Source organism: Pongo abelii, chromosome 10 (genome assembly GCF_028885655.2).
Source record: "Pongo abelii isolate AG06213 chromosome 10, NHGRI_mPonAbe1-v2.0_pri, whole genome shotgun sequence".
NCBI classification, from domain to species: domain Eukaryota; kingdom Metazoa; phylum Chordata; class Mammalia; order Primates; family Hominidae; genus Pongo; species Pongo abelii.
In genome coordinates this window covers 78,768,475-78,792,242 of record NC_071995.2, presented here as the reverse complement: position 1 = coordinate 78,792,242, position 23,768 = coordinate 78,768,475, and the positions used below count along the sequence as shown (strand labels likewise).

The window sequence follows — 23,768 nt, the reverse complement described above, 5'->3', positions numbered from 1 at the left end:
AATCCATTGACAAAAAGATAAAATTTTTCAGTTTCATCTAACAGTGAATATTTTTTATTCTTTTTTTTTTTAATTTATTTTTATCATACTTTAAGTTTTAGAGTACATGTGCACAACATGCAGGTTTGTTACATATATATACTTGTGCCATGTTGGTGTGCTGCACTCATTAACTCGTCATTTAACATTAGGTATATCTCCTAATGCTATCCATCCCCCCTCCCCCAACCCCACAACAGGCCCTGGTGTGTGATGTTCCCCTTCCTGTGTCCATGTGTTCTCATTGTTCAGTTCCCACCTATGAGTGAGAACATGCGGTGTTTGGTTTTTTGTCCTTGCGATAGTTTGCTGAGAATGATGATTTCCAGCTTCATCCATGTCCCTACAAAGGACATGAACTCATCCTTTTTTATGGCTGCATAGTATTCCATGGTGTATATGTGCCACATTTTCTTAATCCAGTCTACCGTTGTTGGACATTTGGGTTGGTTCCAAGTCTCTGCTATTGTGAATAGTGCTACAATAAACATACGTGTGCATGTGTCTTTATAGCAGCATGTATAATCCTTTGGGTGTATACCCAGTAATGGGATGGCTGGGTCAAATGGTATTTCTAGTTCTAGATCCCTGAGGAATCACCACACTGACTTCCACAATGGTTGAACTAGTTTACAGTCCAACCAACAGTGTAAAAGTGTTCCTATTTCTCCACATCCTCTCCAGCACCTGTTGTTTCCTGACTTTTTTTTTCTTTTATTATTATTATTATTATTATTATTATTATTATTATTATTATACTTTAGGTTTTATGGTACATGTGCACAATGTGCAGGGAAGTTACATATGTATACATGTGCCATGCTGGTGCGCTGCACCCACCAACTCGTCATCTAGCATTAGGTATATCTCCCAATGCTATCCCTCCCCCCTCCCCCCAACCCACAACAGTCCCCAGAGTGTGATGTTCCCCTTCCTGTGTCCATGTGTTCTCATTGTTCAATTCCCACCTGTGAGTGAGAATATGCGGTGTTTGGTTTTTTGTTCTTGCGATAGTTTACTGAGAATGATGATTTCCAATTTCATCCATGTCCCTACAAAGGACGTGAACTCATCATTTTTTATGGCTGCATAGTATTCCATGGTGTATATGTGCCACATTTTCTTAATCCAGTCTATCATTGTTGGACATTTGGCTTGGTTCCAAGTCTTTGCTATTGTGAATAATGCCGCAATAAACATACGTGTGCATGTGTCTTTATAGCAGCATGATTTATAGTCCTTTGGGTATATACCCAGTAATGGGATGGCTGGGTCGAATGGAATTTCTAGTTCTAGATCCCTGAGGAATCGCCACACTGACTTCCACAAGGGTTGAACTAGTTTACAGTCCCACCAACAGTGTAAAAGTGTTCCTATTTCTCCACATCCTCTCCAGCACCTGTTGTTTCCTGACTTTTTAATGATTGCCATTCTAACTGGTGTGAGATGGTATCTCATTGTGGTTTTGATTTGCATTTCTCTGATGGCCAGTGATGGTGAGCATTTTTTCATGTGTTTTTTGGCTGCATAAATGTCTTCTTTTGAGAAGTGTCTGTTCATGTCCTTCGCCCACTTTTTGATGGGGTTGTTTGTTTTTTTCTTGTAAATTTGTTGGAGTTCATTGTAGATTCTGGATATTAGCCCTTTGCCAGATTAGTAGGTTGCGAAAATCACAAGCATTCTTATACATCAATAACAGACAAACAGAGAGCCAAATCATGAGTGAACTCCCATTCACAATTGCTTCAAAGAGAATAAAATACCTAGGAATCCAACTTACAAGGGATGTGAAAGACCTCTTCAAGGAGAACTACAAACCACTGCTCAAGGAAATAAAAGAGGATACAAACAAATGGAAGAACATTCCATGCTCATGGGTAGGAAGAATCAATATCATGAAAATGGCCATCCTTCCCAAGGTAACTTACAGATTCAATGCCATCCCCATCAAGCTACCAATGACTTTCTTCACAGAACTGGAAAAAACTACTTTAAAGTTCATATGGAATCAAAAAAGAGCCCGCATCGCCAAGTCAATCCTAAGCCAAAAGAACAAAGCTGGAGGCATCACACTACCTGACTTCAAACTATACTACAAGGCTACAGTAACCAAAACAGCATGGTACTGGTACCGAAACAGAGATATAGATCAATGGAACAGAACAGAGCCGTCAGAAATAATGCCACATATCTACAACTATCTGTTCTTTGACAAACCTGAGAAAAACAAGAAATGGGGAAAGGATTCCCTATTTAATAAATGGTGCTGGGAAAACTGGCTAGCCATATGTAGAAAGCTGAAACTGGATCCCTTCCTTACACCTTATACAAAAATCAATTCAAGATGGATTAAAGACTTAAATGTTAGACCTAAAACCATAAAAACCCTAGAAGAAAACCTAGGCATTACCATTCAGGACATAGGCATGGGCAAGGACTTCATGTCTAAAACACCAAAAGCAATGGCAACAAAAGCAAAAATTGACAAATGGGATCTAATTAAACTCAAGAGCTTCTGCACAGCAAAAGAAACTACCATCAGAGTGAACAGGCAACCTACAAAATGGGCGAAAATTTTATTCTTAATAGTACAAGTTTCCAGGCAGGGGTCTTAAGGGTTTTTTCAGATTCTCTTTTAATCCTCACAACTAACTTTGAGATAGGAACTAGTATTATCTCCATTTTGCAGGCTTATAGAGGTTAAGAAACTTTCTCAAAGTCAAATAGATATCAAGTGGCTAATCCATGATTCAATCCAGCAGTTTGACCCTAAACCCAGCCTAACGCTGTCACCTTTAATCACTGTGCTCTGCTGTATTTGCCAAAGACTGAAAAAAGTTACTTTTTGCTTTAGAAAGAGACATATCAGGTAGAATTCTACTAAAAGTCCATCCACTTCAGTTTTTAAAACCTCTCTGAAGGTTTTATTACACATTTTTAGAGAGATGGCGTAATTATTACCTGCTGGTTTTCACTCTCAAGAAGAGAGGGCACCATGATCATTTGAACGGCCCTAAATTCCTCTTAATCATCTTTTCTGGGTTTCATGGTTTGTTTGTTTTTTTATTTTGAAAGGGTGACCCAAATTTTAGTCATATTTTCTATAAAAAATACTTGCCAGAATCATGAATTGATAAACTTACTTTTCAGTCAGAATCATAAACCAACGTACATGGTAGTTTAAAAAACACTATTTGATTAACTGAAAGAATCTCACTTCCAAAATAAAAATCAGTCAAACAATCTAACAATCTAATTAGACCTAGTCAAAGTCTGATGACAGGCAATTTAAACACACTTTCTTTTCAATAACATTTAAAGAAACATAAAAAAAGGACTATAAAATTTGTCTTTAAAAATTTAAACTTAGAAATATAAAATATATTAAAGAAATATAAAATAAAGACACACTTTAACATGGTAATTCACATCATTATTTAAACATTTTTAACTATAGCTTTAATAACTACACATTATTATTAATATATGCTTAATATATGCATATTTATCACTTAAAGGCTTGTCTACATCCTTATTTCAAGTATGGAATTTAAATTATAATCACTGATTAATAGCATTTCACAGGAAGGTAGCTCATGTATGTACCTTTGATATCCATGGTTATTCTCATAGGAACCTTTGGACCTGCACCAGCGCTATTGACTGCGTACACCTAAAACAAAGAAACATTTGTTACTATTTTCAAGTAATTGCTTATGTATGTGTGTGTATATATATATGTATGTATCTATATATGTATGTGTATATATAGTTATATATATATATATAAAACTGATTATGGTTACATGTAATTTTAAATAATTCTTTAAAAAACAACTGCATATAGTCTATTAATTATATTTTCTTGCACTTGAATATAATATATGTAGGAATGACATTAACAATGAAGTATTTCTAAAACTTGATGTTCTGGTACTAAACGCTGAGAACAAAGGCTGAGTGATCTAAATAGCCCTATCACTGAGACCTGGACCGACCATGATTTTAATGTCAATGTAGGAAGAACAGAGCACTACAGCCACTATATCTACGCTCTCCCTTCATCTACTCTAACATCTGTTCCTTCTCCCTGTAGCTAGGTAACTCTGGCCTTCTTTAAATCCATATTCAAGATCCTCTTTTTTTCCCTCTCTGAGATGAAATCCTATTCCTTCAGCCTCCCAGTTTTCCTGTATTAAATCACTCCCCTGAAAGATGGCCTTTACGCGCTTCTTCACCCCTGCCCCAAAGTATCTGACGCTATAACCTGCATAATGCAGCATATACACATAAAACATTTCTGTTTGTATACACAGAGGGTGATTTACACAAACGTGAATACTTTCAATTAACTTTGTGCTAAGGAAGCTGTAGACAGAGAATCTTCTTTTCTTCACTTTATCTTGCTATGTTAAACAAAGACTATATTCTTGGCTTATTTCATTGTACTTGATAAACACAATTCAGTATATAAAATGTTTATTGGAATTACTTAATTTGTTTTATATATTAGTGGCCCACCCTCCCACACTCTAGATACTTTTAAAATGTTTTTATTGAATTAATAGTACAATATACATGATGTGGTAGATATGATAAATAAACCAAGATCATAAAATGTGACTTGAAAATGCCTAGAGAAAATATTTGAGTTTGTAAATTCAAAAAAATAAGTATTAAAAATAAAATACATATGTTATAGTATGGTCCATTATTTTTATTTCTTTATGGTAGAATCTAACATTTAAGTGAAATAATGAGTGAAAATTTGGGCAGTGCCTCTGAAATTGCAGTGTGCAAAGAAGTCATTTGCAAACCTTGTTAAATGCAAATATGCAGATTTTGGTTCAGTAGGTCAGTACAGGTGCTAAAGTTATACATCCTAACAAACTTCAAGGTGTTAAGGGTACTGCAAATTGCACTCTGCAAACAGGATTTTTAAAAATTATTAATTAGTTGCACATTTTTGGTTCCTATTTTCTCTCTTACAATAGCCAAAATATATGTCCATTCACTACCTACCATAACTATGAATATTTAATCCTCACAAATATCCTATAAAGAAGTTATTATTCCTATTACCAATTTTTCACATAAGGAATCTGGGCTCAGATTTGATAAAGCTGCCCTGGCACAGAAGCCAGTATTTGAACCCAGGTTACTTTATTCTCTTAGTCACCGTCTTCCCTCTAATCGATCTTTCACAATGGTGATCCATTTAATGGGACATGCAAAAAGAATCCCAACAAGATTTATTTTATAAAGATATAAAGTCAAAGTGAGTGAGAGAAGTAGTAAATATATTCATTTTATACACATATACATATACAAATTATTATCAATGACCTGATAATTACATTGATATTAATAAAGAGTTGGCAGGCAGATTACTGAACTACTTGAAGATTTAGAGTAAATTCTGTTTCTTAGAAGATGATTTTTCTGAACCATATAATTTTATTTGAAAATTTCAAGATGATCTAAAAGTAGGCAAAGAATAAAACAAATTGTGTGTGTATGTCTCTGTGTATGTATATGAACTCATGCATACATTTATGTCCAAATATAGGTAATTTAGAATTAAGATATAAAATGCTATTAGCTTTTAGTAATACTTGGTTAAAATGCATGATAATTTTAAACATGTAAACAATTATTTCTGTCTTTTGCCCTTAAAATTTGCTTTTCCATTTTAAATTCATAATCATATAGCTTTTTTTTAGGCAGAGTTATCTATATATCACTGTTCTTTTACTTTTAGTGTGCATTTTCTGTCTCTTTTATGTCTGAGTTTCTACTATTATTGTGCAAACTTCTTGGTTATTTACATATTTTAATTTAATAGTACTTGTATTATAGCAGAAAATAGGTAATTTCAGTTCTCAAAATTTATTTTTATTGAGAAGTCAAACAATCTCACAAAAAGATATGGGAAATGTAACGTGTACACAAACTGCAATATTTTCAAATGCCAAGTTCATAAACTGACATTGTTATTTGGGTAATTAACTGAAGCTATGGATTCTTACACTGATATTGTATGTATGTCCACCTTTTAGTCCTTCTAACATTGCAATGACGAATGTGTTGGTTTTCTGTATAATACTGAGGTTGTGAATCTGGACAGCAGTAGGATCATCTTCTCGGTAAACCAGAGCTTGATATACTTGGATATTTCCATTAGGTTGAGAAGGAGGAAGGAACGTTAATTGAAATTTTGTAACTTCATCTGGTATCTTCTGAAATGTCATGTTGTTAGGTGGGTCCTTTGGGGCTAAAATAAAATATTTAACAATTAATTTTTAAAAATATTGTATTCCTTTTTATCTCCACATAAATTTATTTGCTTTGAACTTCTGTTTTTAAAGAGTATTCCACAAATTAAACCATATAAACTACGAAAACTAGCAAAATGACTGACGTATCATAGAATCATTGACATCTGTAATTCACAGCAACCATAATGGTGATCCAGTTTGTTTGTTTTATATGCACTTATTTTTATGCAGAATGTGTTTCTATGACATTTTAATCTTTTGTTTGTTTTTGAGACAGGGTCTCCCTTTGTCACCCTGACTGGAGTGCAATGGCATGACAATTTAGAGTCAAAAGAAGTGGCAAAAACAAGACATACTGTCCCATTTAACTTTCTCCCAGTTTTCCCCATTGGTAACGTCTTATGTAACTGGAGTTTAATATGAAACCAGGAAACAGATATTGGTACAATACTGTTAATGCTACAGACTTTATCCCAATGTCACCACTTTCCATGTTTTGTTATACTTTTATGCAATTTTGTCTTTTGTATAGATTCCTTTAACCACCGCCATAAACAAGATACAAAACTATTACATCACCCTAAAGAAACTCTCTCCTAGTATCCTCTTTTGTTTGCAGTATATGCGTCTTCACAACACTAATAACTCTTCCTCTGTATAGTTTTGTCATTTTGAAAATGACAATAGCATAATGACCTTGAGGCCCATCAAGGTGGATACTACATGTATTAATGGCACATTCTTCTTTTTATTGCCGAGTAGTGTTCCATTTTGTGGATGTAGCAGAGTTTGTTTAATCATGGAAAAACATTTGGGTTGTTTCCAGTTTTCATTATTACTAATAAAACTGCAATCAACCTTGATGACAGATGTTTGTGTGAGCATAATTTTTCAATTCTGTGCCCAAGAGTGTGACTACTGGGTCACGCAGTAATTTCATGTTTAGTTTTATAAGTGGCTGCAAAATTATTTTGCATTGTGGCTATTCCATTTTACATTCCTACTAGCAATGTATGAGAGGTCCAGTCTTTCTGCATCCTTGCCAGCATTGGGTGTCATCGCCATATTTTAAATTATTATCTTATCTGTTCTAGTACATAGACAATAATATCTTATTGTGGTTTTAATTTGCATTTTCCGAATGGCTAATGGTATTGAAAACTTATGTTGTCATTTTTTGTTTGTTTGTTTTACCAACGATGTCTCCTTTGTGCTGAAATGTCTGTTCATGTCTTCTGCCAATTTTCTAATTGTATTTTTTTTAAATTGCTGGGTTTTAAGAGTTCTTTACATAGTATAAATATTTTAGTTTATTTTAGATAAATAACAGCTTAACATATGACAAGCTAAGCATCAATACATTATTAAAATATGCATGAGGATAAAAGTTATTTTATGAATATAGGAGCTACTTCTTGATGCATAATTAGTGTTCTTTATATAAATGACTGATTGAATGACTATATTTATTTTGATCAACTTGAAGTAGTTATATCCTTCCATACTAAGTAAAGAATTTCCGTGAAGAAATGTAATATTTGGCTGTCAACAGTTCAGATATTCAAGCTTCATTATCTTGCAAAAAATATAAATAAATTAACAGCAAAGAATAAAAGAGAGAGAAGCAGATAAATGTATTATTGTGCCAAATATTTCATTTTAAATGGAAAAATGCAAAGCTAAAATAAAGGTTAAATTGGTTCAAGAGAGATAGTTTTTCATTTGTTACTACACGTTTTTATGCTGTATCATAAATATATTTTCTTATGAGATGTTTCTCTAAATTTGGGATGTGATTTTAAGTCAGATAAACAAAGGAATTCTCTCAATGTTGTAAAAAACTTCCTAGCCCCCAGATTTTTGGTTATACAGGTAAAATTCTACTCTTAGAGATTTCGTAAAAATGTATTAAATTGTGATATCCTTGAAACAGATAGCACATTAAGATTTGACAAACAATGCTTTATGGTATAAATGTGAGCACATTCATCATATCTTTCCTCACAGCTGGGAGGGATTGAGAAGTAAAAAGCATAATCAGAAAATAGATACCTGTGATACTTGGCAGACAAATAGGAACAAATGGAATTTTAGGATGCTGATGATAAAATTTACCTTTTAATTTAGAACCATAACTTTACAGACAAAATGCATAGAGAATATAATGTAACGAAAAAAACTAGCTGTAAAAAAAATTTTACCTCCTATACTTACCTTACAGATAGCAACAAATAAACTATAGCAACATATCCCTTCATCTGCTTTTTCCAATGATATATCTGGTGGCAAAGAACATCAGGAGTCTGAAGGAGGATGGGGCAAGCAAGTTCTGGGATGTTGACTTTCCAAGTTTATTTCTTATTGGTTACAATCTTATTATTCATTCAGACCCTGTTCATAAGAACTTGAGGAAATCTGTATGGATTCTGACATTTACCAAAGAGTTATATAATAAGACATATATTACTTGACTAATGGAAGACAACAGCTGTGATAAATGTGAGCTGGATTCTACTTTCGAATTCCAGATTAGTTAATATTCACAGAGTATTACAAGTTTAATATTCATTCAAATAATGGGACAGAAATAATTGAAACAGAATTTTAGTTGAAGTGTTATTGGATATAGACAGTTGGAAATATTATCTCTTAGGCAAGCTTACTTAATTTCTGAAACAACTAGCAGATTAAATAAGTGCAAAGAAATACAGCTGATACCTTTAATTGTTGCTGTATTTACAAGGATTGAATATTCTACATAACTCCTCTCTACCTCAAAAATATAAATAGAAATCTTCCTTTTGGTCAGTTGCAGAGAGTCACTAATTTTTTTGTTTATATGCTTTAAAAACTTCTCATAACACATATCCTTTTTTGGTGGAGTGTGATGAACTGTAAGAAAGCCAGCTAAATCTCAGTCAATTTTTAGCAAGGTTGAGAAATTCTCCTTACCTGATTCTAAAGTAGTAACAATCATTTCAGCACTTGACTTCCCTTCTACATATGCAGCACTAATGTTCCCAGTAAATGCAGTGATCACTACAGAATACCTTGTGAATATTTCTAAATCTTTAATTTCTATGGTTTTATTTTCTTCATTTGACTTGATGAAGGATATATTAAATTCATCACTATCTACCTATAGGAAAATATAAGCAAAAATTAAGGAAGCAGCACCTGAAATCTGAACCACCAAAACATAATACAAAGCTACATGACATGCATTTATCTAGCCAAATTTGTATTTATTTATTTTACAATCAGATTGCCCTGGGAAATCTAAAGTGGTATTATAACAGTTTACTAATTATTAATTATCTTAATAGTTGAAAGTAAAAGAAAAATGCCCAACCAGCCAACCATGATTAACCAACCCATTAAATAAATAAGGAAAAATCATCTTTGCAGTCAATGAAACTCTACTTTTGACTCCAATATTTTGTAGAAGAAAGCATAGAGGTTTTGGTACCTAATCACACAGAGCTCAAATCCCAAATTGGCCACTTATAGCTCCTGTAGTATTTGAGAAACCACCTACACAGTCTAGTCTTTCAATGCATGTAAAATTGGGCTAATAACAACTATTTACAGTGTTTCACTGAGATTTAGAAAGCACAAGTCTAAAGTAGTTGGCACATAGATTTCAATATTTTTTTCACCATTACCCACAAAAGGAAACACTCTCTGTAACATAATTCAGAGGATAAGACTGATAGATATAAAATATATATGTATCTTATGACTGTAACACATTTTTCAGAAATACACTATCTTTCTAAAGTACGTTTTGATCTTTTCTGCTCTTTTTAATTTTATTCCACCTCATTTAAAAATTCTGATGATGGCTGCAGTTTGAAAAACTCTGATTTAGCACTATGCATAGCACTGGATAGTAATTAATTGTTGATGTCATAATTATTAATGTGCATAAATGAGTGTCTTTAGGCAAATGAAATGTAGCTATATGATTTGTTCAAACATAGTCTGTCCTTTATGGAGGTTCTGGCCTATTCACTCCAGATATTAAACATAACTAAACTTGCTAGCACTAAGTAGAAGGGCTTTTCCCAAGATAACCATGAGAAAATTCAAAATCCTATCATACATACTACTCTCAGGTACCTTAATTGAAACACTTAAAACCAGGTTTTATACACAGTGAACACTATTAAGTCAATTTTTAACTTGACCCTCCCTTATAACTTTGAAATATTTTTTTGTTTGTTTGGTTGGTTCAATGTATTCTTTTAATGTTCTTTGCTAAGAACATATTTTATTGATAATATGGTGAAACACACTTATTGATTTGCATATGGTATAACCATATTGTAAATGTTGTCCTGGAAACTCATTTATAGAGATGTTTTCTGAGGTAATATAAATAAAATTAACTCAATTTTTTTTTAAAAAAAGATGTTGCTATAAAAAAAGAAAAAAAAAGAAACATAGTAAAAGGATGATATAAATAATACTATCGTTGCATACAGTCAAATAGATCATTCCCACCTTAATACAGAGCAGTAGACAGAAATGCCCCACTTCTTGAAAATGGAAGAAAAAGAAATCAGCATAGGAATCCTATTGATCAGGAATATATGCCACTGGCAGAAAATATGTATTTAACTAGTTGTTAACATTTGAATATCACATAAAAATATGCTTTTTGTAATTTTCCTCAAGACTAGGCTTAATTTCATGCTGAAAAAATATTATTGAGGGGTGCAGAGATGGGTAACTGTTGACCTCTGTAAAGTGGCCTGGGTCCCATTCATTGCAGCCCCACTCAATTGGTTTCACTTTGACTACTGGTTCATGTCACTTGTCTATTACAGCTATTTGAATTCTGATTTTATAGAGGTGAGGTGACTTCCTCAGGGTTGCTTAGTAGCAGAGGTAGGATTTGAGTCCAGGTCTTTCAAGAGTCCATAGCATTCTACACTTCCACAAGGTCACTGGGTTTGATCTTACAAATTTAACTATTTATAAATTATACTCTTCCAATGCCTTCCATTAAAACAATAGATAACACATATCAAGCCACAAGATATGACACGGCACGCATATGTTATATCTTTAAAAGTATTTAACAAAATTTGAAAGGAATTCTCAGTCCCCAAATTTGGCAGTACAAAAGATCATCGCTACCTTTCTTTATTAAACCTACTGCACCTTTGTTGTTGTTAGCTATTACTTGTCCACTTACCCAGGACTGAAATCACATCTTTTTGACTCATTTTCCTTCAATCAATTCCAAGTTTGTTTACTCATATTGTACTTGATAATCTATTATTATAAAATGTCTTTCATCATTTTTGAAGTGCTACTTTACCTTCATTATCAGCAATTAGACTCTGGTTCTCCTCTTCCTGCCCCGCTTCCTATTTTTTCTTCTCTTCCTACCCCGCCTCCACCCTTTCCCATCTTGTGTACCCCTATTCATTCGTCAAGTCCCAGAATATATTTAACCTGCTCTATGAAGTCTCCTTTATCTTCTATGCCTCCCATAACAGGAACTTTAATTACTTTGTTAGCTTATATTCCCCACAAAACTTCATACCTCAAACTCTATAATTAGCTGTTTCTATTCCAGTGTGTACCACTAGGGTGTGAGCTACTTGACAGCAGAGCTTTATGTTTTTCATCCTTGTCTTGATGCACAGAAGCTACTCATAACAATTTGTTCAGTAAAAGAGTAAAAGGAACAATGAAAATGATCATAAATGCATTAATTTCCAGCAGAATCATCTAGGATGATATTTACATTTTATTAAGATTGACAATTTTTGTTTACACTTTTAAAGTTAAGAGTTTTATTGCTGTGGCTAGTATTTTGTAGAAGACAGGCTGCACAATAAGTCCCAAATACAATGCTATGTATTCTTCCTTAGTCTGGGAACCAATGATTCTTGAATGTTGATAATTACATATTAATGAAATGAGCTGCAGAAGTGCTTTATCAGAGTTGTTCACTTCTACATATCCAGCACCTAGCACAGTTCTGGTACATTGGAAGTATTTTAAAATGTGTGGGGAAGGAAGGAAGTAAGGGAGGGAGGGAGGGAGGGAGGGAGGGAAGGATGAAGGAAGGAAGGAAGGAAGGAAGGAAGAAAGGAAGGAAGGAAGGAAAGAAGGAAGGAAGGAAGGAAGGAAGGAAATACCTCTACTTAATTCCAAGAATCCTAAAGAAACTGTGAATTACTAGGTTTTGTCTGAATCTGTTCTTGCTATTGTTGATCTAAAGGAGTTTTGGTGAGGCTATATCTATGTTGGCAAATTTTATTTGCTATTTAATGACCTTCCCTTTCTCCTGTCAAACCATTGCTGATCTGTTAGTTTTAGCCAAGTCTTAGCTCTGTGAGAAGTTATTCACCATCTCTGTGCCTTAGATTTCTTTTATGCAAAATGAAGGTAATAATGTTTATATGAAAATATTGCTAGATAACATGTAATAAGATAATGCATCGGAAGAGATGAACATGTAACTTGTATAAAATAAGCAATTAAAATATTTGTTATCTTCCCATTCTACTCTCTTTCCCTTGCTCACTTTGAAACTCAGCAAGAAGGCTACAAGAATGAGATTACAAAATCACTTCTTAATATGTTTTATTTTTTTCTTCCTTTAAGCAGAATTTCCAAGGGAGAACTATTTTCATCAATAAAGTGCCTTTTCTTTTGACAGAGTAAAGCTTTATCATTTTATAATTTGTTTTTAATGCATATTCCCAGGGCATTCATCATTTATGCTAATTATTTTTGGCTAATTACATACTAAAATCTTCACAAATATGCTCTACAAAAGGAACAGAAAATAGAGACTGAATTGGAGAACAAATACATCAAAATCTTTCAATTTTATTTTAATGATGACAGGTCTTTTGAGATAGAAGTATTATATCTCCATTTAAGGAATACTACGAAGACATAATAAAATTATAAAGTTGGACAAGAGACAAAGAGAAAGGAGGAGAAATCACTATGTTATCCAATTTAATGCATAAGATGCTATTAGAAAACTATGTTCATCAGGACTAGCAAAACCCAAGCAGGGTGCAAAGGAAATACTTCCAGTCTTTATTCTGGCTAACAGTTCTGCATTACTGACATCATTGAGCATCCTATCTTATATGAAGGGTTTGACTTTCATGCCTCAATTTCCATCCAAATGGCTATCTACTCCCATTCAATCTGTTCAGTGGCCTCTTATTTAAGTGTTGATATTCCCCAGGGTGCTGTCCTTAGGTTGTCATCTTACTTTGCACATTCCATAGTGAATCTCATCCACTCCTATAATTTTGACTGTCTTCTAAATACTAACATTTCCCAAATCTGCAAATCCAGAATTTCTCTCCTGAGCTCCAGATCCATATTTAATACTGCCAATGGGTGTATTGACCTGGAGGACTGCCACATATTTCAAACTCAGTGTGTCTAATACTGAACTCATTCCTTTCCTCTACAGATCTGTTCCTCCTCATAATCTTCTGTCATATAACTTACAGTCATCCTTAATTATCCTACTCACTCACCATCATGAGTTAGTTGATTTTTCACCAAATTCTATAGGTTTAGATTATTTTTCATTCTGTTCTCTTGCTACATTTCCTCTGTTCTCTTTCCTTGTCCTTTTATAGTTTCCTGTATCCTTGCCTGATTTTACACCCCCCATACTGCTCTCAATCTATCCTCTACACTGCAACCATACCTATCTTACACAGTAGAAATCTGTATCACCAACTGGCACCCCACTGCCCTTAACATAAAACCCTAACTCTGTAACTTGTTATATAGTTGGCCTCTGGATCTAGCCTCATCTCTTAGAACTTTTTTTTTTTAGTGCTATGACCTGGGATTGCCAACAGACTTGATTTTTCTTGAATGAGGCTTACTTTTTTACACCCCTATTCCCATTTACCTTTTATGTTCTTCTTCACTTATTTTTCAAGACTTAGCTCTGATGTTATTTTATCTGGAAGATATTTCTCCTAATGCCTTTTCTCTTCTCATTTTGTATTATGAATCACTTTCCACTGTATTGTAAACCAGATATTTGTATTACTACCAATTTAACCACTTGTATGTGTGTATATATACATATATATATACACACACATTCTATACACTGATAAAACATATAATAATAATGTTACTAATATTTTATATTTATTGAGCATTTACCATATGTCAGGGAATGTTCCAAGTTTTTTATGCATGTTAACTGATTCAGTCCTCATACCCTGTTTACTATTATTAATCTTTACAGATGTAGACATTGAAACACAAACAAGTAAAGTAATTTTCCTAGTGTCTAACAGAGCCAAAATTCAAATTCAAATAGTCTGGTTCCAAATCTTGTATTATTAACCATTTTATACTGACTTTTACAGAAGGTAAGACATGCCTTACCGATTTGACATCAATCAGATAACATGTTGGTCCAGTAATGACAGCAGGTTCACTCCAGCTTATGCTGATGCTAAAAGGTGATGTTGCTACTACATGAACATTTTCAGGAGGACCATCTGGAGCTATGACAATAGAAAATTAATTATCTCACTACATTAGAATTAGTATTTGCTACAGTACAATAATAGAAAGACCATGAAAAATGGATAGTCATAATAAATTAATTTTAATTTTACATTAATTTATACTTCACAGAGTGCTAAAGGCATTAACAAATAAAAAGATCCAATTCTTTAAAATTAGTTATTCTAGATGAACAACTTCCACATGAAAACTTAATTAATTAAAATCATAAGTTCATTATTTTAAAACTTGAAATAATATTTTGAAAGGAAAGCATTACTATTGCTAAAGTAAACCTTTTTAAACAAATATTTTTATTTTAAAACAGTTAACCTAGCAATGCTGTTTTAAGAAAACCCTTGCAGAAACGTAGTATTTGACTACAGAGAGATAGAGAAGCACAGCTGAAAATTAAAACTGGTATAATGAAAGTATACATATATTGTTTTACAAATGTAAATTGAGTTGATTTTATTGTTTTCACTGAGGGTGGAGAATATGACATGGTTATTCAATTGTTCTGATCTATTATTAGAAATGCAATTTTCAAATATTTCTTGAATTCCTTATGACTCCAATTAAATTCTTTAATTTGTTCTACTTTCTTAATTTGTCCTACTTTGTTATTTCTTCAGTAACGCAAAACAAGAGACAATATCTTAAAAATGTTTCTGTTTAAAATCCTTATGTGTACAATTTTAATTTGTGAAGCCACTGGGAATTAGGAGAGATAATAGTATGCAGGGAAAGATTTAGCCACAGTTAATTTCACACAGACATTAACCTCAGAACACTGCTGCACACACCTCTGTCCCCCTGGGGCCCCTAGTCAATTCTAATGATATTAAATATTGAAAGATAAGTATTTCCCAATATTTTCAATTTTTAAATACATATAGGCAAACATTATTGAAAAAAAATACTATCCCACAGATCCGGAGAAGATATAATCAGGAAGATAAAATATTCCTTTCCTCAAATAATTCATAATCTAGCAAGAATACAAGTTGTATAATCTTGGTGAAACACCAAAATGTTTGGACCTCAGTTTCCCCATCATATGAATATTTTATAGTGCTTTAAAAGGAATTATGAAAACAAAGTATGTACAAGTGGCTAGTTCAGTATTTGCCACATTGTTGTCAATTATCAAGATATCATAAAAGATAAAGATAAGGGATAAATAGAAATAAATAACATATAATCTACAACGAGAGAGCAAAGTGATGATACAGATGGGGCAAGGTTGCAAGGTAAAGATGCACAGTGAAGGTGGGAATTGCACTAGTCTTTGATAGATGAGAAGGATAGAGCAGGGTTAGGGGCACTTCTGTGATAAGTGGAGGATCATAGAAAAGCCACAAAGACATAAACAACAGCACCCACAGACAGATAGAGTTGTATTGCTGTAGAATTGTTTATCCTGGCAATGTTATTATTTTACAAGAAAAAATAAATTACTCTAGGAAGGAGTCAATAAACTTCACCAGATTTCCAAAGGGATTCATGGTACAAAAAAAGATTCAGAATCCCTAAATCCAAGAAACAGGACTATCACAGAGAGACCAGTATTTATGGAGGAATAAAAATGAACAAGCCCAAGTAGTAATTTAGGAATTAAGCTAGAGAGTACTGGATTGTTATGTTAAAGAATTTGGAGTTTATTTTTTAAATAGTGGGATTCCACTGAGGTTTTTGAGAAAGGAATTATTTTTCCATTGATTTAGGAAGACAACTCAGGTAGCTATGAAAAAGTTAAGTTATTTGAAGCACACTGAGTGTAGATAAGCTCTTTCCAAAAGGCCAAGTAAAACATGAGATCCTAAATAAGAACAGTGACAGAAGAGATAGACAGGAGGAGATGAAACCTAGAGTCACTATAGAAAGATTAATAAAAAGAACTCAGGGAATAATTTGATGTGGTTGCAAATTGAGATAGAGAAAGTAGTAAAAGCTAACTCATGCATTAATATTGGTGAATTTTGGCAGTTCACAACAACACATTCAGGAACATACACTGATTTTGGTGGGGTAAGACTATGGTAGAAGACGACAAATTTGGATTTGTATTCATTGAGTTTGAGAACCTCCAGAAGTCTGAGATGCCTACCTGGCAAATGGAAAGATGAGCTTGGAACGAGGCAAATAGGATCAGAATGGAGAAAGTTTTTGTCTTTGTTTTTAAATTGCAGATAATTTCTTGCAATTTGGGATGGTATAAATATGGGTAGTATATCTGGTTCAAGTGAATCACATGCTCTGAAGAGAGTCAAAAGGTTTATTTCAATACCATATAGGTATAAGATGTTACTATCATTTGAACGTGTCCCCTCCAAAATTTAGATGTTGAAATACAACAGCCAATGTGATGGTATGAAGAGGTGGGGCCTATAAGAGGTGATTACGTCATGAGAATGCCTCCCATGGTGAATGGGATTAAGTTCCTTACAAGAGAGGCTTCACTAAGCATTTGGATAGATTGCCCTTCTGCTTTCCACTGTGTGAGGACACGCGTTCCTCCCCTCCAGAGGGTGCAACCCTCACCAGATAAGCAAATCTGTCTGCGCCTTCATCCTGGACCTCCCAGCTTCCAGAACTATGAGAAAACAAATGTCTATTCTTACAAATTACCAAGTCTCTGATACTTCCTTATAGCAACACAAGACAGACTAAGAGATTAATAGTGGTGACAATCTTTAAACTATGAATAAGTAATTGATATTTAGAATATATTTCTTAGGCATATAACATTAAGTCTATGGAATTTAGGTGCACAAATCAATCAAAAAATATTTTAATAATAGCATTGACATATTTTAATAATACTTATGTTAAATACTTATTTACTTATTTTAAATACTTATTGACATATTTTAATAATATAGTACTTGAATGTAACTATACAGCAATCTAGAAAATACATTTAAGGAAGTTTCAGTGAACAAATACCTTTGGAGTAACAAAGATACTCTTCCTATTTGTACTTCTGAAAACTGTACAATAATCTGAACATTGACAACTCGTACTCAAAGATCCAGTTTTATATTGCCAAGAAAACATCTAGGGGAGAGGGTAAAGAAAGGATGCTCCAGGATTTGATTTGATGAGCTAAGAGATGCTAATGATGAAGACAGAATTGGGTACACAGTTTCTGCAACAACTAAGGTATTGAGGAATCGTACACATACCCTGCATAACCAGACATTTTCATTCTTTTTACTGCTAGCTTTATGATCCTAGGAAAACCGCCTCAAATTGTAGCCTAATTCATTTAGGTAATTATACATAACAGATGAGAACTATAAGAGGTCTCCTGCCATCAGCATAATTCATTGCTTTGAAAAATATAAATATAAGATGCTTTGTTGGTTTCAATGGCCTCTCTTCTGCCTCTGACTCTATAAAAGGGGATGGGATATGAGCTCTGTATAAATGTATTAAGGCTCCTTTATTATTAATGTTTTTTGCAAAATTTGACTTCTAGCTCTGTAAGAACCAGTGTGGAGAGAAAAAATTTTCTGATCGGCCACACATTTCAAGTGGTATAAAACGGGAAAATATTTTAGAGTCCCCTTGTCTTTATTATAACCAAATGTTCAGTTGGCCTTGAGAATAAATTTATGCATTCATTGAATGAATAAATATTTATTAAGCACTTACTATGTGCTAGGCACTAGCAGGACAAAAAGCTCATACAGGTGATCAAGGTAGCTTTGGATCCATCCATAAAGCTTCTACTGTTTAACCCTTTTCATTTAGGAACAGTTTACTGAACACCCATGACATGCCAGGCACTTTGGAAGTGCTGGAAATATGGAAGAGAACCGAAGAGACAAAGACCATGGAACTTCCATTTTACTGGAGAGAGACAAATAATATATATTAGAAAAATATAAATAAATGAATATATAATACACAAGTAAATTATATACCATGTTAGGAAGTATTATGTACCATGGTGAAAAATGAGACAAGGTCATGGGAATGAAGATGCTTAAGGGTGTCACTATTTTAAATATAGTGGTCAGCACATGCCTTACTAAGCAGATAACATTTAAACAAATATTTGAAGGAGGTAAGGGAATACTGTTTGGCTGTTTGGAGAAAGAGTGTCCGGGAGGAGAATGGCCAGCGTGAAGACCCTGAGGCAGGATTTCGCCTGGTATGTCCTAAGAATAACAAGGACCACAGTGAAGCTGAAGCCCAGTTGAGTTGGAATGAGAGAATCCGAGAGGAAATGGGAGCCAGAAAATGTAAGGCCGTTAAGACCAGCGTTAATGTCTTCTTTTGTTAGAATGGCTATTGTGAACAAAATGACAAACGCCACGAAGTAGAAGGGGCTGTGATAGATTGTGATCCTTGGTATCTAACTCATACCAGAAAGATGGGCTAAAATTAATTACATCAAAAAGGAAAGATCATCTCCAACATCTATTTGATTCATGTACCTCCGTAACATATACTACTCGATGCTGTTGGGACTATACTTTTCAACCTAACTCATTCTAGCAAGCAAGTAGAGTGGCACATTATTGTTGCCCGGACATCATGAAAAATGTATTGAGAATTTTCTGCGGCTAAGAAAGTTGTGAGATTTTTCTGCGGTAGCTTGTATCTGGAAAAATTTCTGTATCTCTGCTCTATAATGGCTTCTTCGGGTCTCAACTGAGGACAAAGTGCAAAGTTTTCCCAAGGAAAACTTTGGCTTGTGAGTGTGTCTGTACGCCAGCTCAGAAAGAAATATAACGCTTTGCTTTCAACTTCTCATCTTTCACAATGAAATGTCAACTCTGCAATCATTCCTTTAATACTAGCAATCGAATCCCTCATCAGGGAGTGTGTGACCCCAAGCAGAGGTAAGAGAAAAATGACATTCAAAGATCATTCATGACAACACATATAATCACCTATACTACTAAATATTTTAAGTTCCTTGCACTGATCAATCATTATAAAAAAGCAAGGTATTTAGCCCCTTGCTGAGCTATGCTTTAATGCCATTTCTTGAACTTTTCCCAAAATCGTTTTCCCTTCTTTCTTCCTTTTTTAAAAGAAACAATCACTCTAAACAATGTTTGCATTTTCAATAAAGTTCTTGATAAAATTGCCTGTCTTGTTACACAAGTTTCCTCTGTTGAATCCTTTGCCAAAAATTTCCTTCAGAATGTATTTTGTCAACTTGTATTCTTGAAGGATTAGAGCTCCTAAATCCAAACTAAAAAATAAAAGTAAACTTATATAACTGAATATATATTAATATATAATATATAACAATATGTGTTTCACCTGTCTGGAGCAATGAAAGATAACTGTTTGATTAATTCATAGGTAATTTAAGAGAAATATTTAGAACACCAAAATGCCCATCTATTATAAAACAGCATTTAATTATTTTAGTATTGTACAGTATTATAATATACTTATATATATATAAAATTATTTTAGGTATCTTTCTTATGAAATTTAATAAAATTCCCAAAACATATAATAAAATATATCCAGCATTTTCTCTTTTATCACAGCATATAGTAAACTATTACTAGTGTCACATAAGGGTGGCTACAAAATTACATTTATGAATGTAAACTACAAAAATAAAGGGAGCTGATGGTGACAAAGGTATGAGGAGTTGAAAATATGCCAGTTTAAAAGCTTAGTAACTTATAAGCGTCTTTGGGAGACTTTGTTTGTCTCCCCAAAAACTGTCACATTCTGATTTAGGATTGTTTGTGAAATGAATCTAGTCAGTAATGGGCCAAGATATCACTATAGCCTTTCTCTTATAAATCACAGCAATTTACTCAGTAAGAATGATCTATCCTTATTCTCTCATTCCCCATAATCCAATCACTTCCTCTCATAAGCACTTTCCCCCTGGTTTTCACCATAATGCATTTTCTGTAACTAACAACCATCATTTCCTGATTATCATGCTTCTATCCTTGCACAGGAATGTGGGTCTTATGTGGGTCAGGGTCATCTTTCCCATCCATCTGTGTCTTGATGCTAAGTGTGTTAGCTGAAAGGTGAGTCTGGATAGACCATCATTTTGCCTAGTCCATATAAAAATCTGAATGCTCCCATCCATGCCACTTTGTTTAAGAATCAGCAAGTTTATTGTGCCTAGTACTATACTTTCAAAATAAGCACATTCAAAGACTTATTTGTAACTTTGCCATCTGCAGATCCCTGTTAAGTCTAACTTAATGGTGGAAAATATTCTAGAAAATACTCTATGGTTTTTAGTGTACCTCATTATGATTGCTTTCCTAAAAGAATAAACATAAATGAATATATGGTTTAATAGCAACTCACAAAACAGAAAACTTCAGCTCTATATACCTGCAATTTAAATTGTCTGCACAATTATTTGAATTTAAGTTCAGTATAAAGTTTATTAAAACGGCCTACCACTCAGGGTGTTTCAGTTTCAGAATTTGGTGCACTAGGCCACCAGATTTCTAGTGACTGTCATCACTAGGTGAAGGGCTCTGTCGTTTCTCAGCTATACAAATATTAACAACTTCAAGGACCACAAGTCGACTTTGACTCAGCACACCTGGACAAATTAGCACTGAGTGTTAGATGTCTCTCAGGACTAGAAGAAATCCAACTGGCTGGTGGATTCCTGTGTTTTAAACAATTCAGGGCATCAAGGGCCCTGAAAAGGCTCTGCAATTGGATTCATCGTGTTTCCACACAGCAAGAGTATCTCAGGACATATTCCTGTCCACTGATTAAAACACTTTGATAACTGGCTATCCTTTTGTAGTTTGGATGTTCTCCTAGAGCCCAGTGATTTCGCTGACCAAAACGCAATACCACTGTTGGTGTAGGAAATATTTCCTATCATTTTGTAAGATGTTAAGTGTGTTTTCTAATTAGATTTCCTAGCAGCAAGGTGGTGCTGCAGAGGGTATAGCACAATGGTGTTACAAATACAGCAAGCCTAAGAATTTGTCAGATTAGATTCATAAATACTAAGAATGATTCATGGATGTTCATAGTATTAGACCTCACTGTATGATCATCTTATTTGATGCCTAAATGAGTTATTTTCTGACTAATTTCAGACTGGCTTAAGCCGGAAAAAAATACAAAATACAAAGAAAACCTCTCACTTTCAATACTGGACATGCCAGGTAAGAATGAAAATATTCTAATTACTACTATTACTTTAGAATCAGATAATACATATTTTCTGAGAATAGCATCATGTTTATAAAACAACTTTCTACAACAGTGGTCCTCAAAACGTGTCTCCAGGCCAGCAGCATCAACATCACTGGGGAAGCCATAGAAAAGCAATTTCTGAGGCACTACCCCAGACTTGCTGAATCAGAAACCATGAGTGTGGGGCTCAGCAATTAACAGTCCTCCAGGTGGTTGTAATGACTGTAGTTCAAGTTTAAGAACCACTGCTCTATAATGTCGATATGCCATTTGAAAAAATAGTGACACTGCTCTTCAGATTAGATGACCAATGATTACAACTCTTAGAAATAAGAGTGGATTGGAAAAGGGGATTGAATTACTCCTTCTGTGAATACTAGGGAAGTAGATGTAAAGGAAATTTGGGAGCTGGTAATCAACATGGAAACATGTATCAAGCCATCAAATATTCCACAGACTGGTCTCCTCCTACCTTTCATTCTATTTTAATTCTGGATAAACTATGAAGAGGGTTCTCCCTACTCACTTCCTCCAATTCCCAAAGTTTTTAGAATAACAGGTCAGCATGTTCCATTAGAGCATAAAATATCACCACTTTCATGCTACCATGAAGCTCTGCATTGGAACAACCTGGAATAATTCAGGTGAGGCCATCGTCACACTGGAGTCTTAGGGCCAGGATAAATCTTGTTATTTTCTTCTCCTGTTCATTTGTATGCAGGCATAATTGGGGTAAAAAATATCTAGGATATCATAAAGAAAAATAAAAATCAAGGGTATCAGAAAACTCAAAAGTATAATTTTGAGGTGTGTGTCAAAATTCTCACTCAATTTGTTTTGGGAGATGATTGGACAGTTGGATAGCTTCTCTATGTCATATCAGTTAGTACCTCTCCATCTCTTTGTACTTTTCTACCACCCTGAGGCTTTGCTCAAGTCCTAGTCAAGATCTAAGAGTGCAGACTCTGTGCTAGAAATAAAGACTTATGAATGAATCAATGTTTTAAGTACTTAGAATAGTACCAGGACATAGCAAACACCCAGTAAGGTAAGTCATTGCTAATATTCTTAACTGTGCAGCCTATGGCTCTCAATTGATTTACTAGGCATGAACAAAAAGTGACCAAGACACCATACATAGTAATCCCAGGATTTTTCTATAATTTGGAATTTTCATAGTTAAATCAGAATTTTCTCCACTTTCTTGGTAAGTGCAGAAGAAATGGGAGCTGAAATTTTGCTAACCTAGGGCTTAATGCTGAGCTAGAACTTAGAACTGAGGTTAAAGACAAAAATTCACAATGTATTACACCTACTTTACACTTCTGGTTGAATTAACAAAAAGAAGATTCTCAGAAGAGTAAAAGTTAATTCAATTCAACATGAAATTTAGTTTGAGATCTCAGAGAAAATAGGAGAATTCATTTGAAGTTTAAAAAGATAAAATACAGCTAAGCTATAAATGGGGAGAAAATTTCATCCCCTTTTTCCTTTATGAAAATCAGACTTTCTAAAATATTGATGATTAAAAAAAAACAGTGATAATCTTTACACTTTGTTTGATTTTTAGTGATTTTGCTACAACTTTCTACTTGCTTATGTAAATAGGATTTCAAAAACAAGTATTTTTATTTAAATTCTAGAAAATTTGCATCATGATCTAGCATAAGGTCTTTTGACATTAAATATATAGTTGAATACTTTATTAGATACTTTAATGTTATATGCTTTCTATCATTTCCTTTAAAT

General features: G+C 33.7%; 1 protein-coding gene across 1 annotated transcript in view; it reads right to left on the bottom strand.

The window, feature by feature from the left end:
• The window catches only part of PTPRQ (protein tyrosine phosphatase receptor type Q), a 216,451-nt gene that overhangs the window by 62,478 nt on the left and 130,205 nt on the right, over positions 1-23,768 (bottom strand). The window contains exons 27-30 of the mRNA XM_024256953.3: positions 14,724-14,845; positions 9,270-9,456; positions 6,069-6,313; positions 3,646-3,712 (exon numbers count right to left, since the gene is read on the bottom strand). Of these exons, the coding sequence (XP_024112721.1) occupies positions 3,646-3,712; positions 6,069-6,313; positions 9,270-9,456; positions 14,724-14,845 (621 nt within the window). The remainder of the gene's footprint in view (positions 1-3,645; positions 3,713-6,068; positions 6,314-9,269; positions 9,457-14,723; positions 14,846-23,768) is intronic.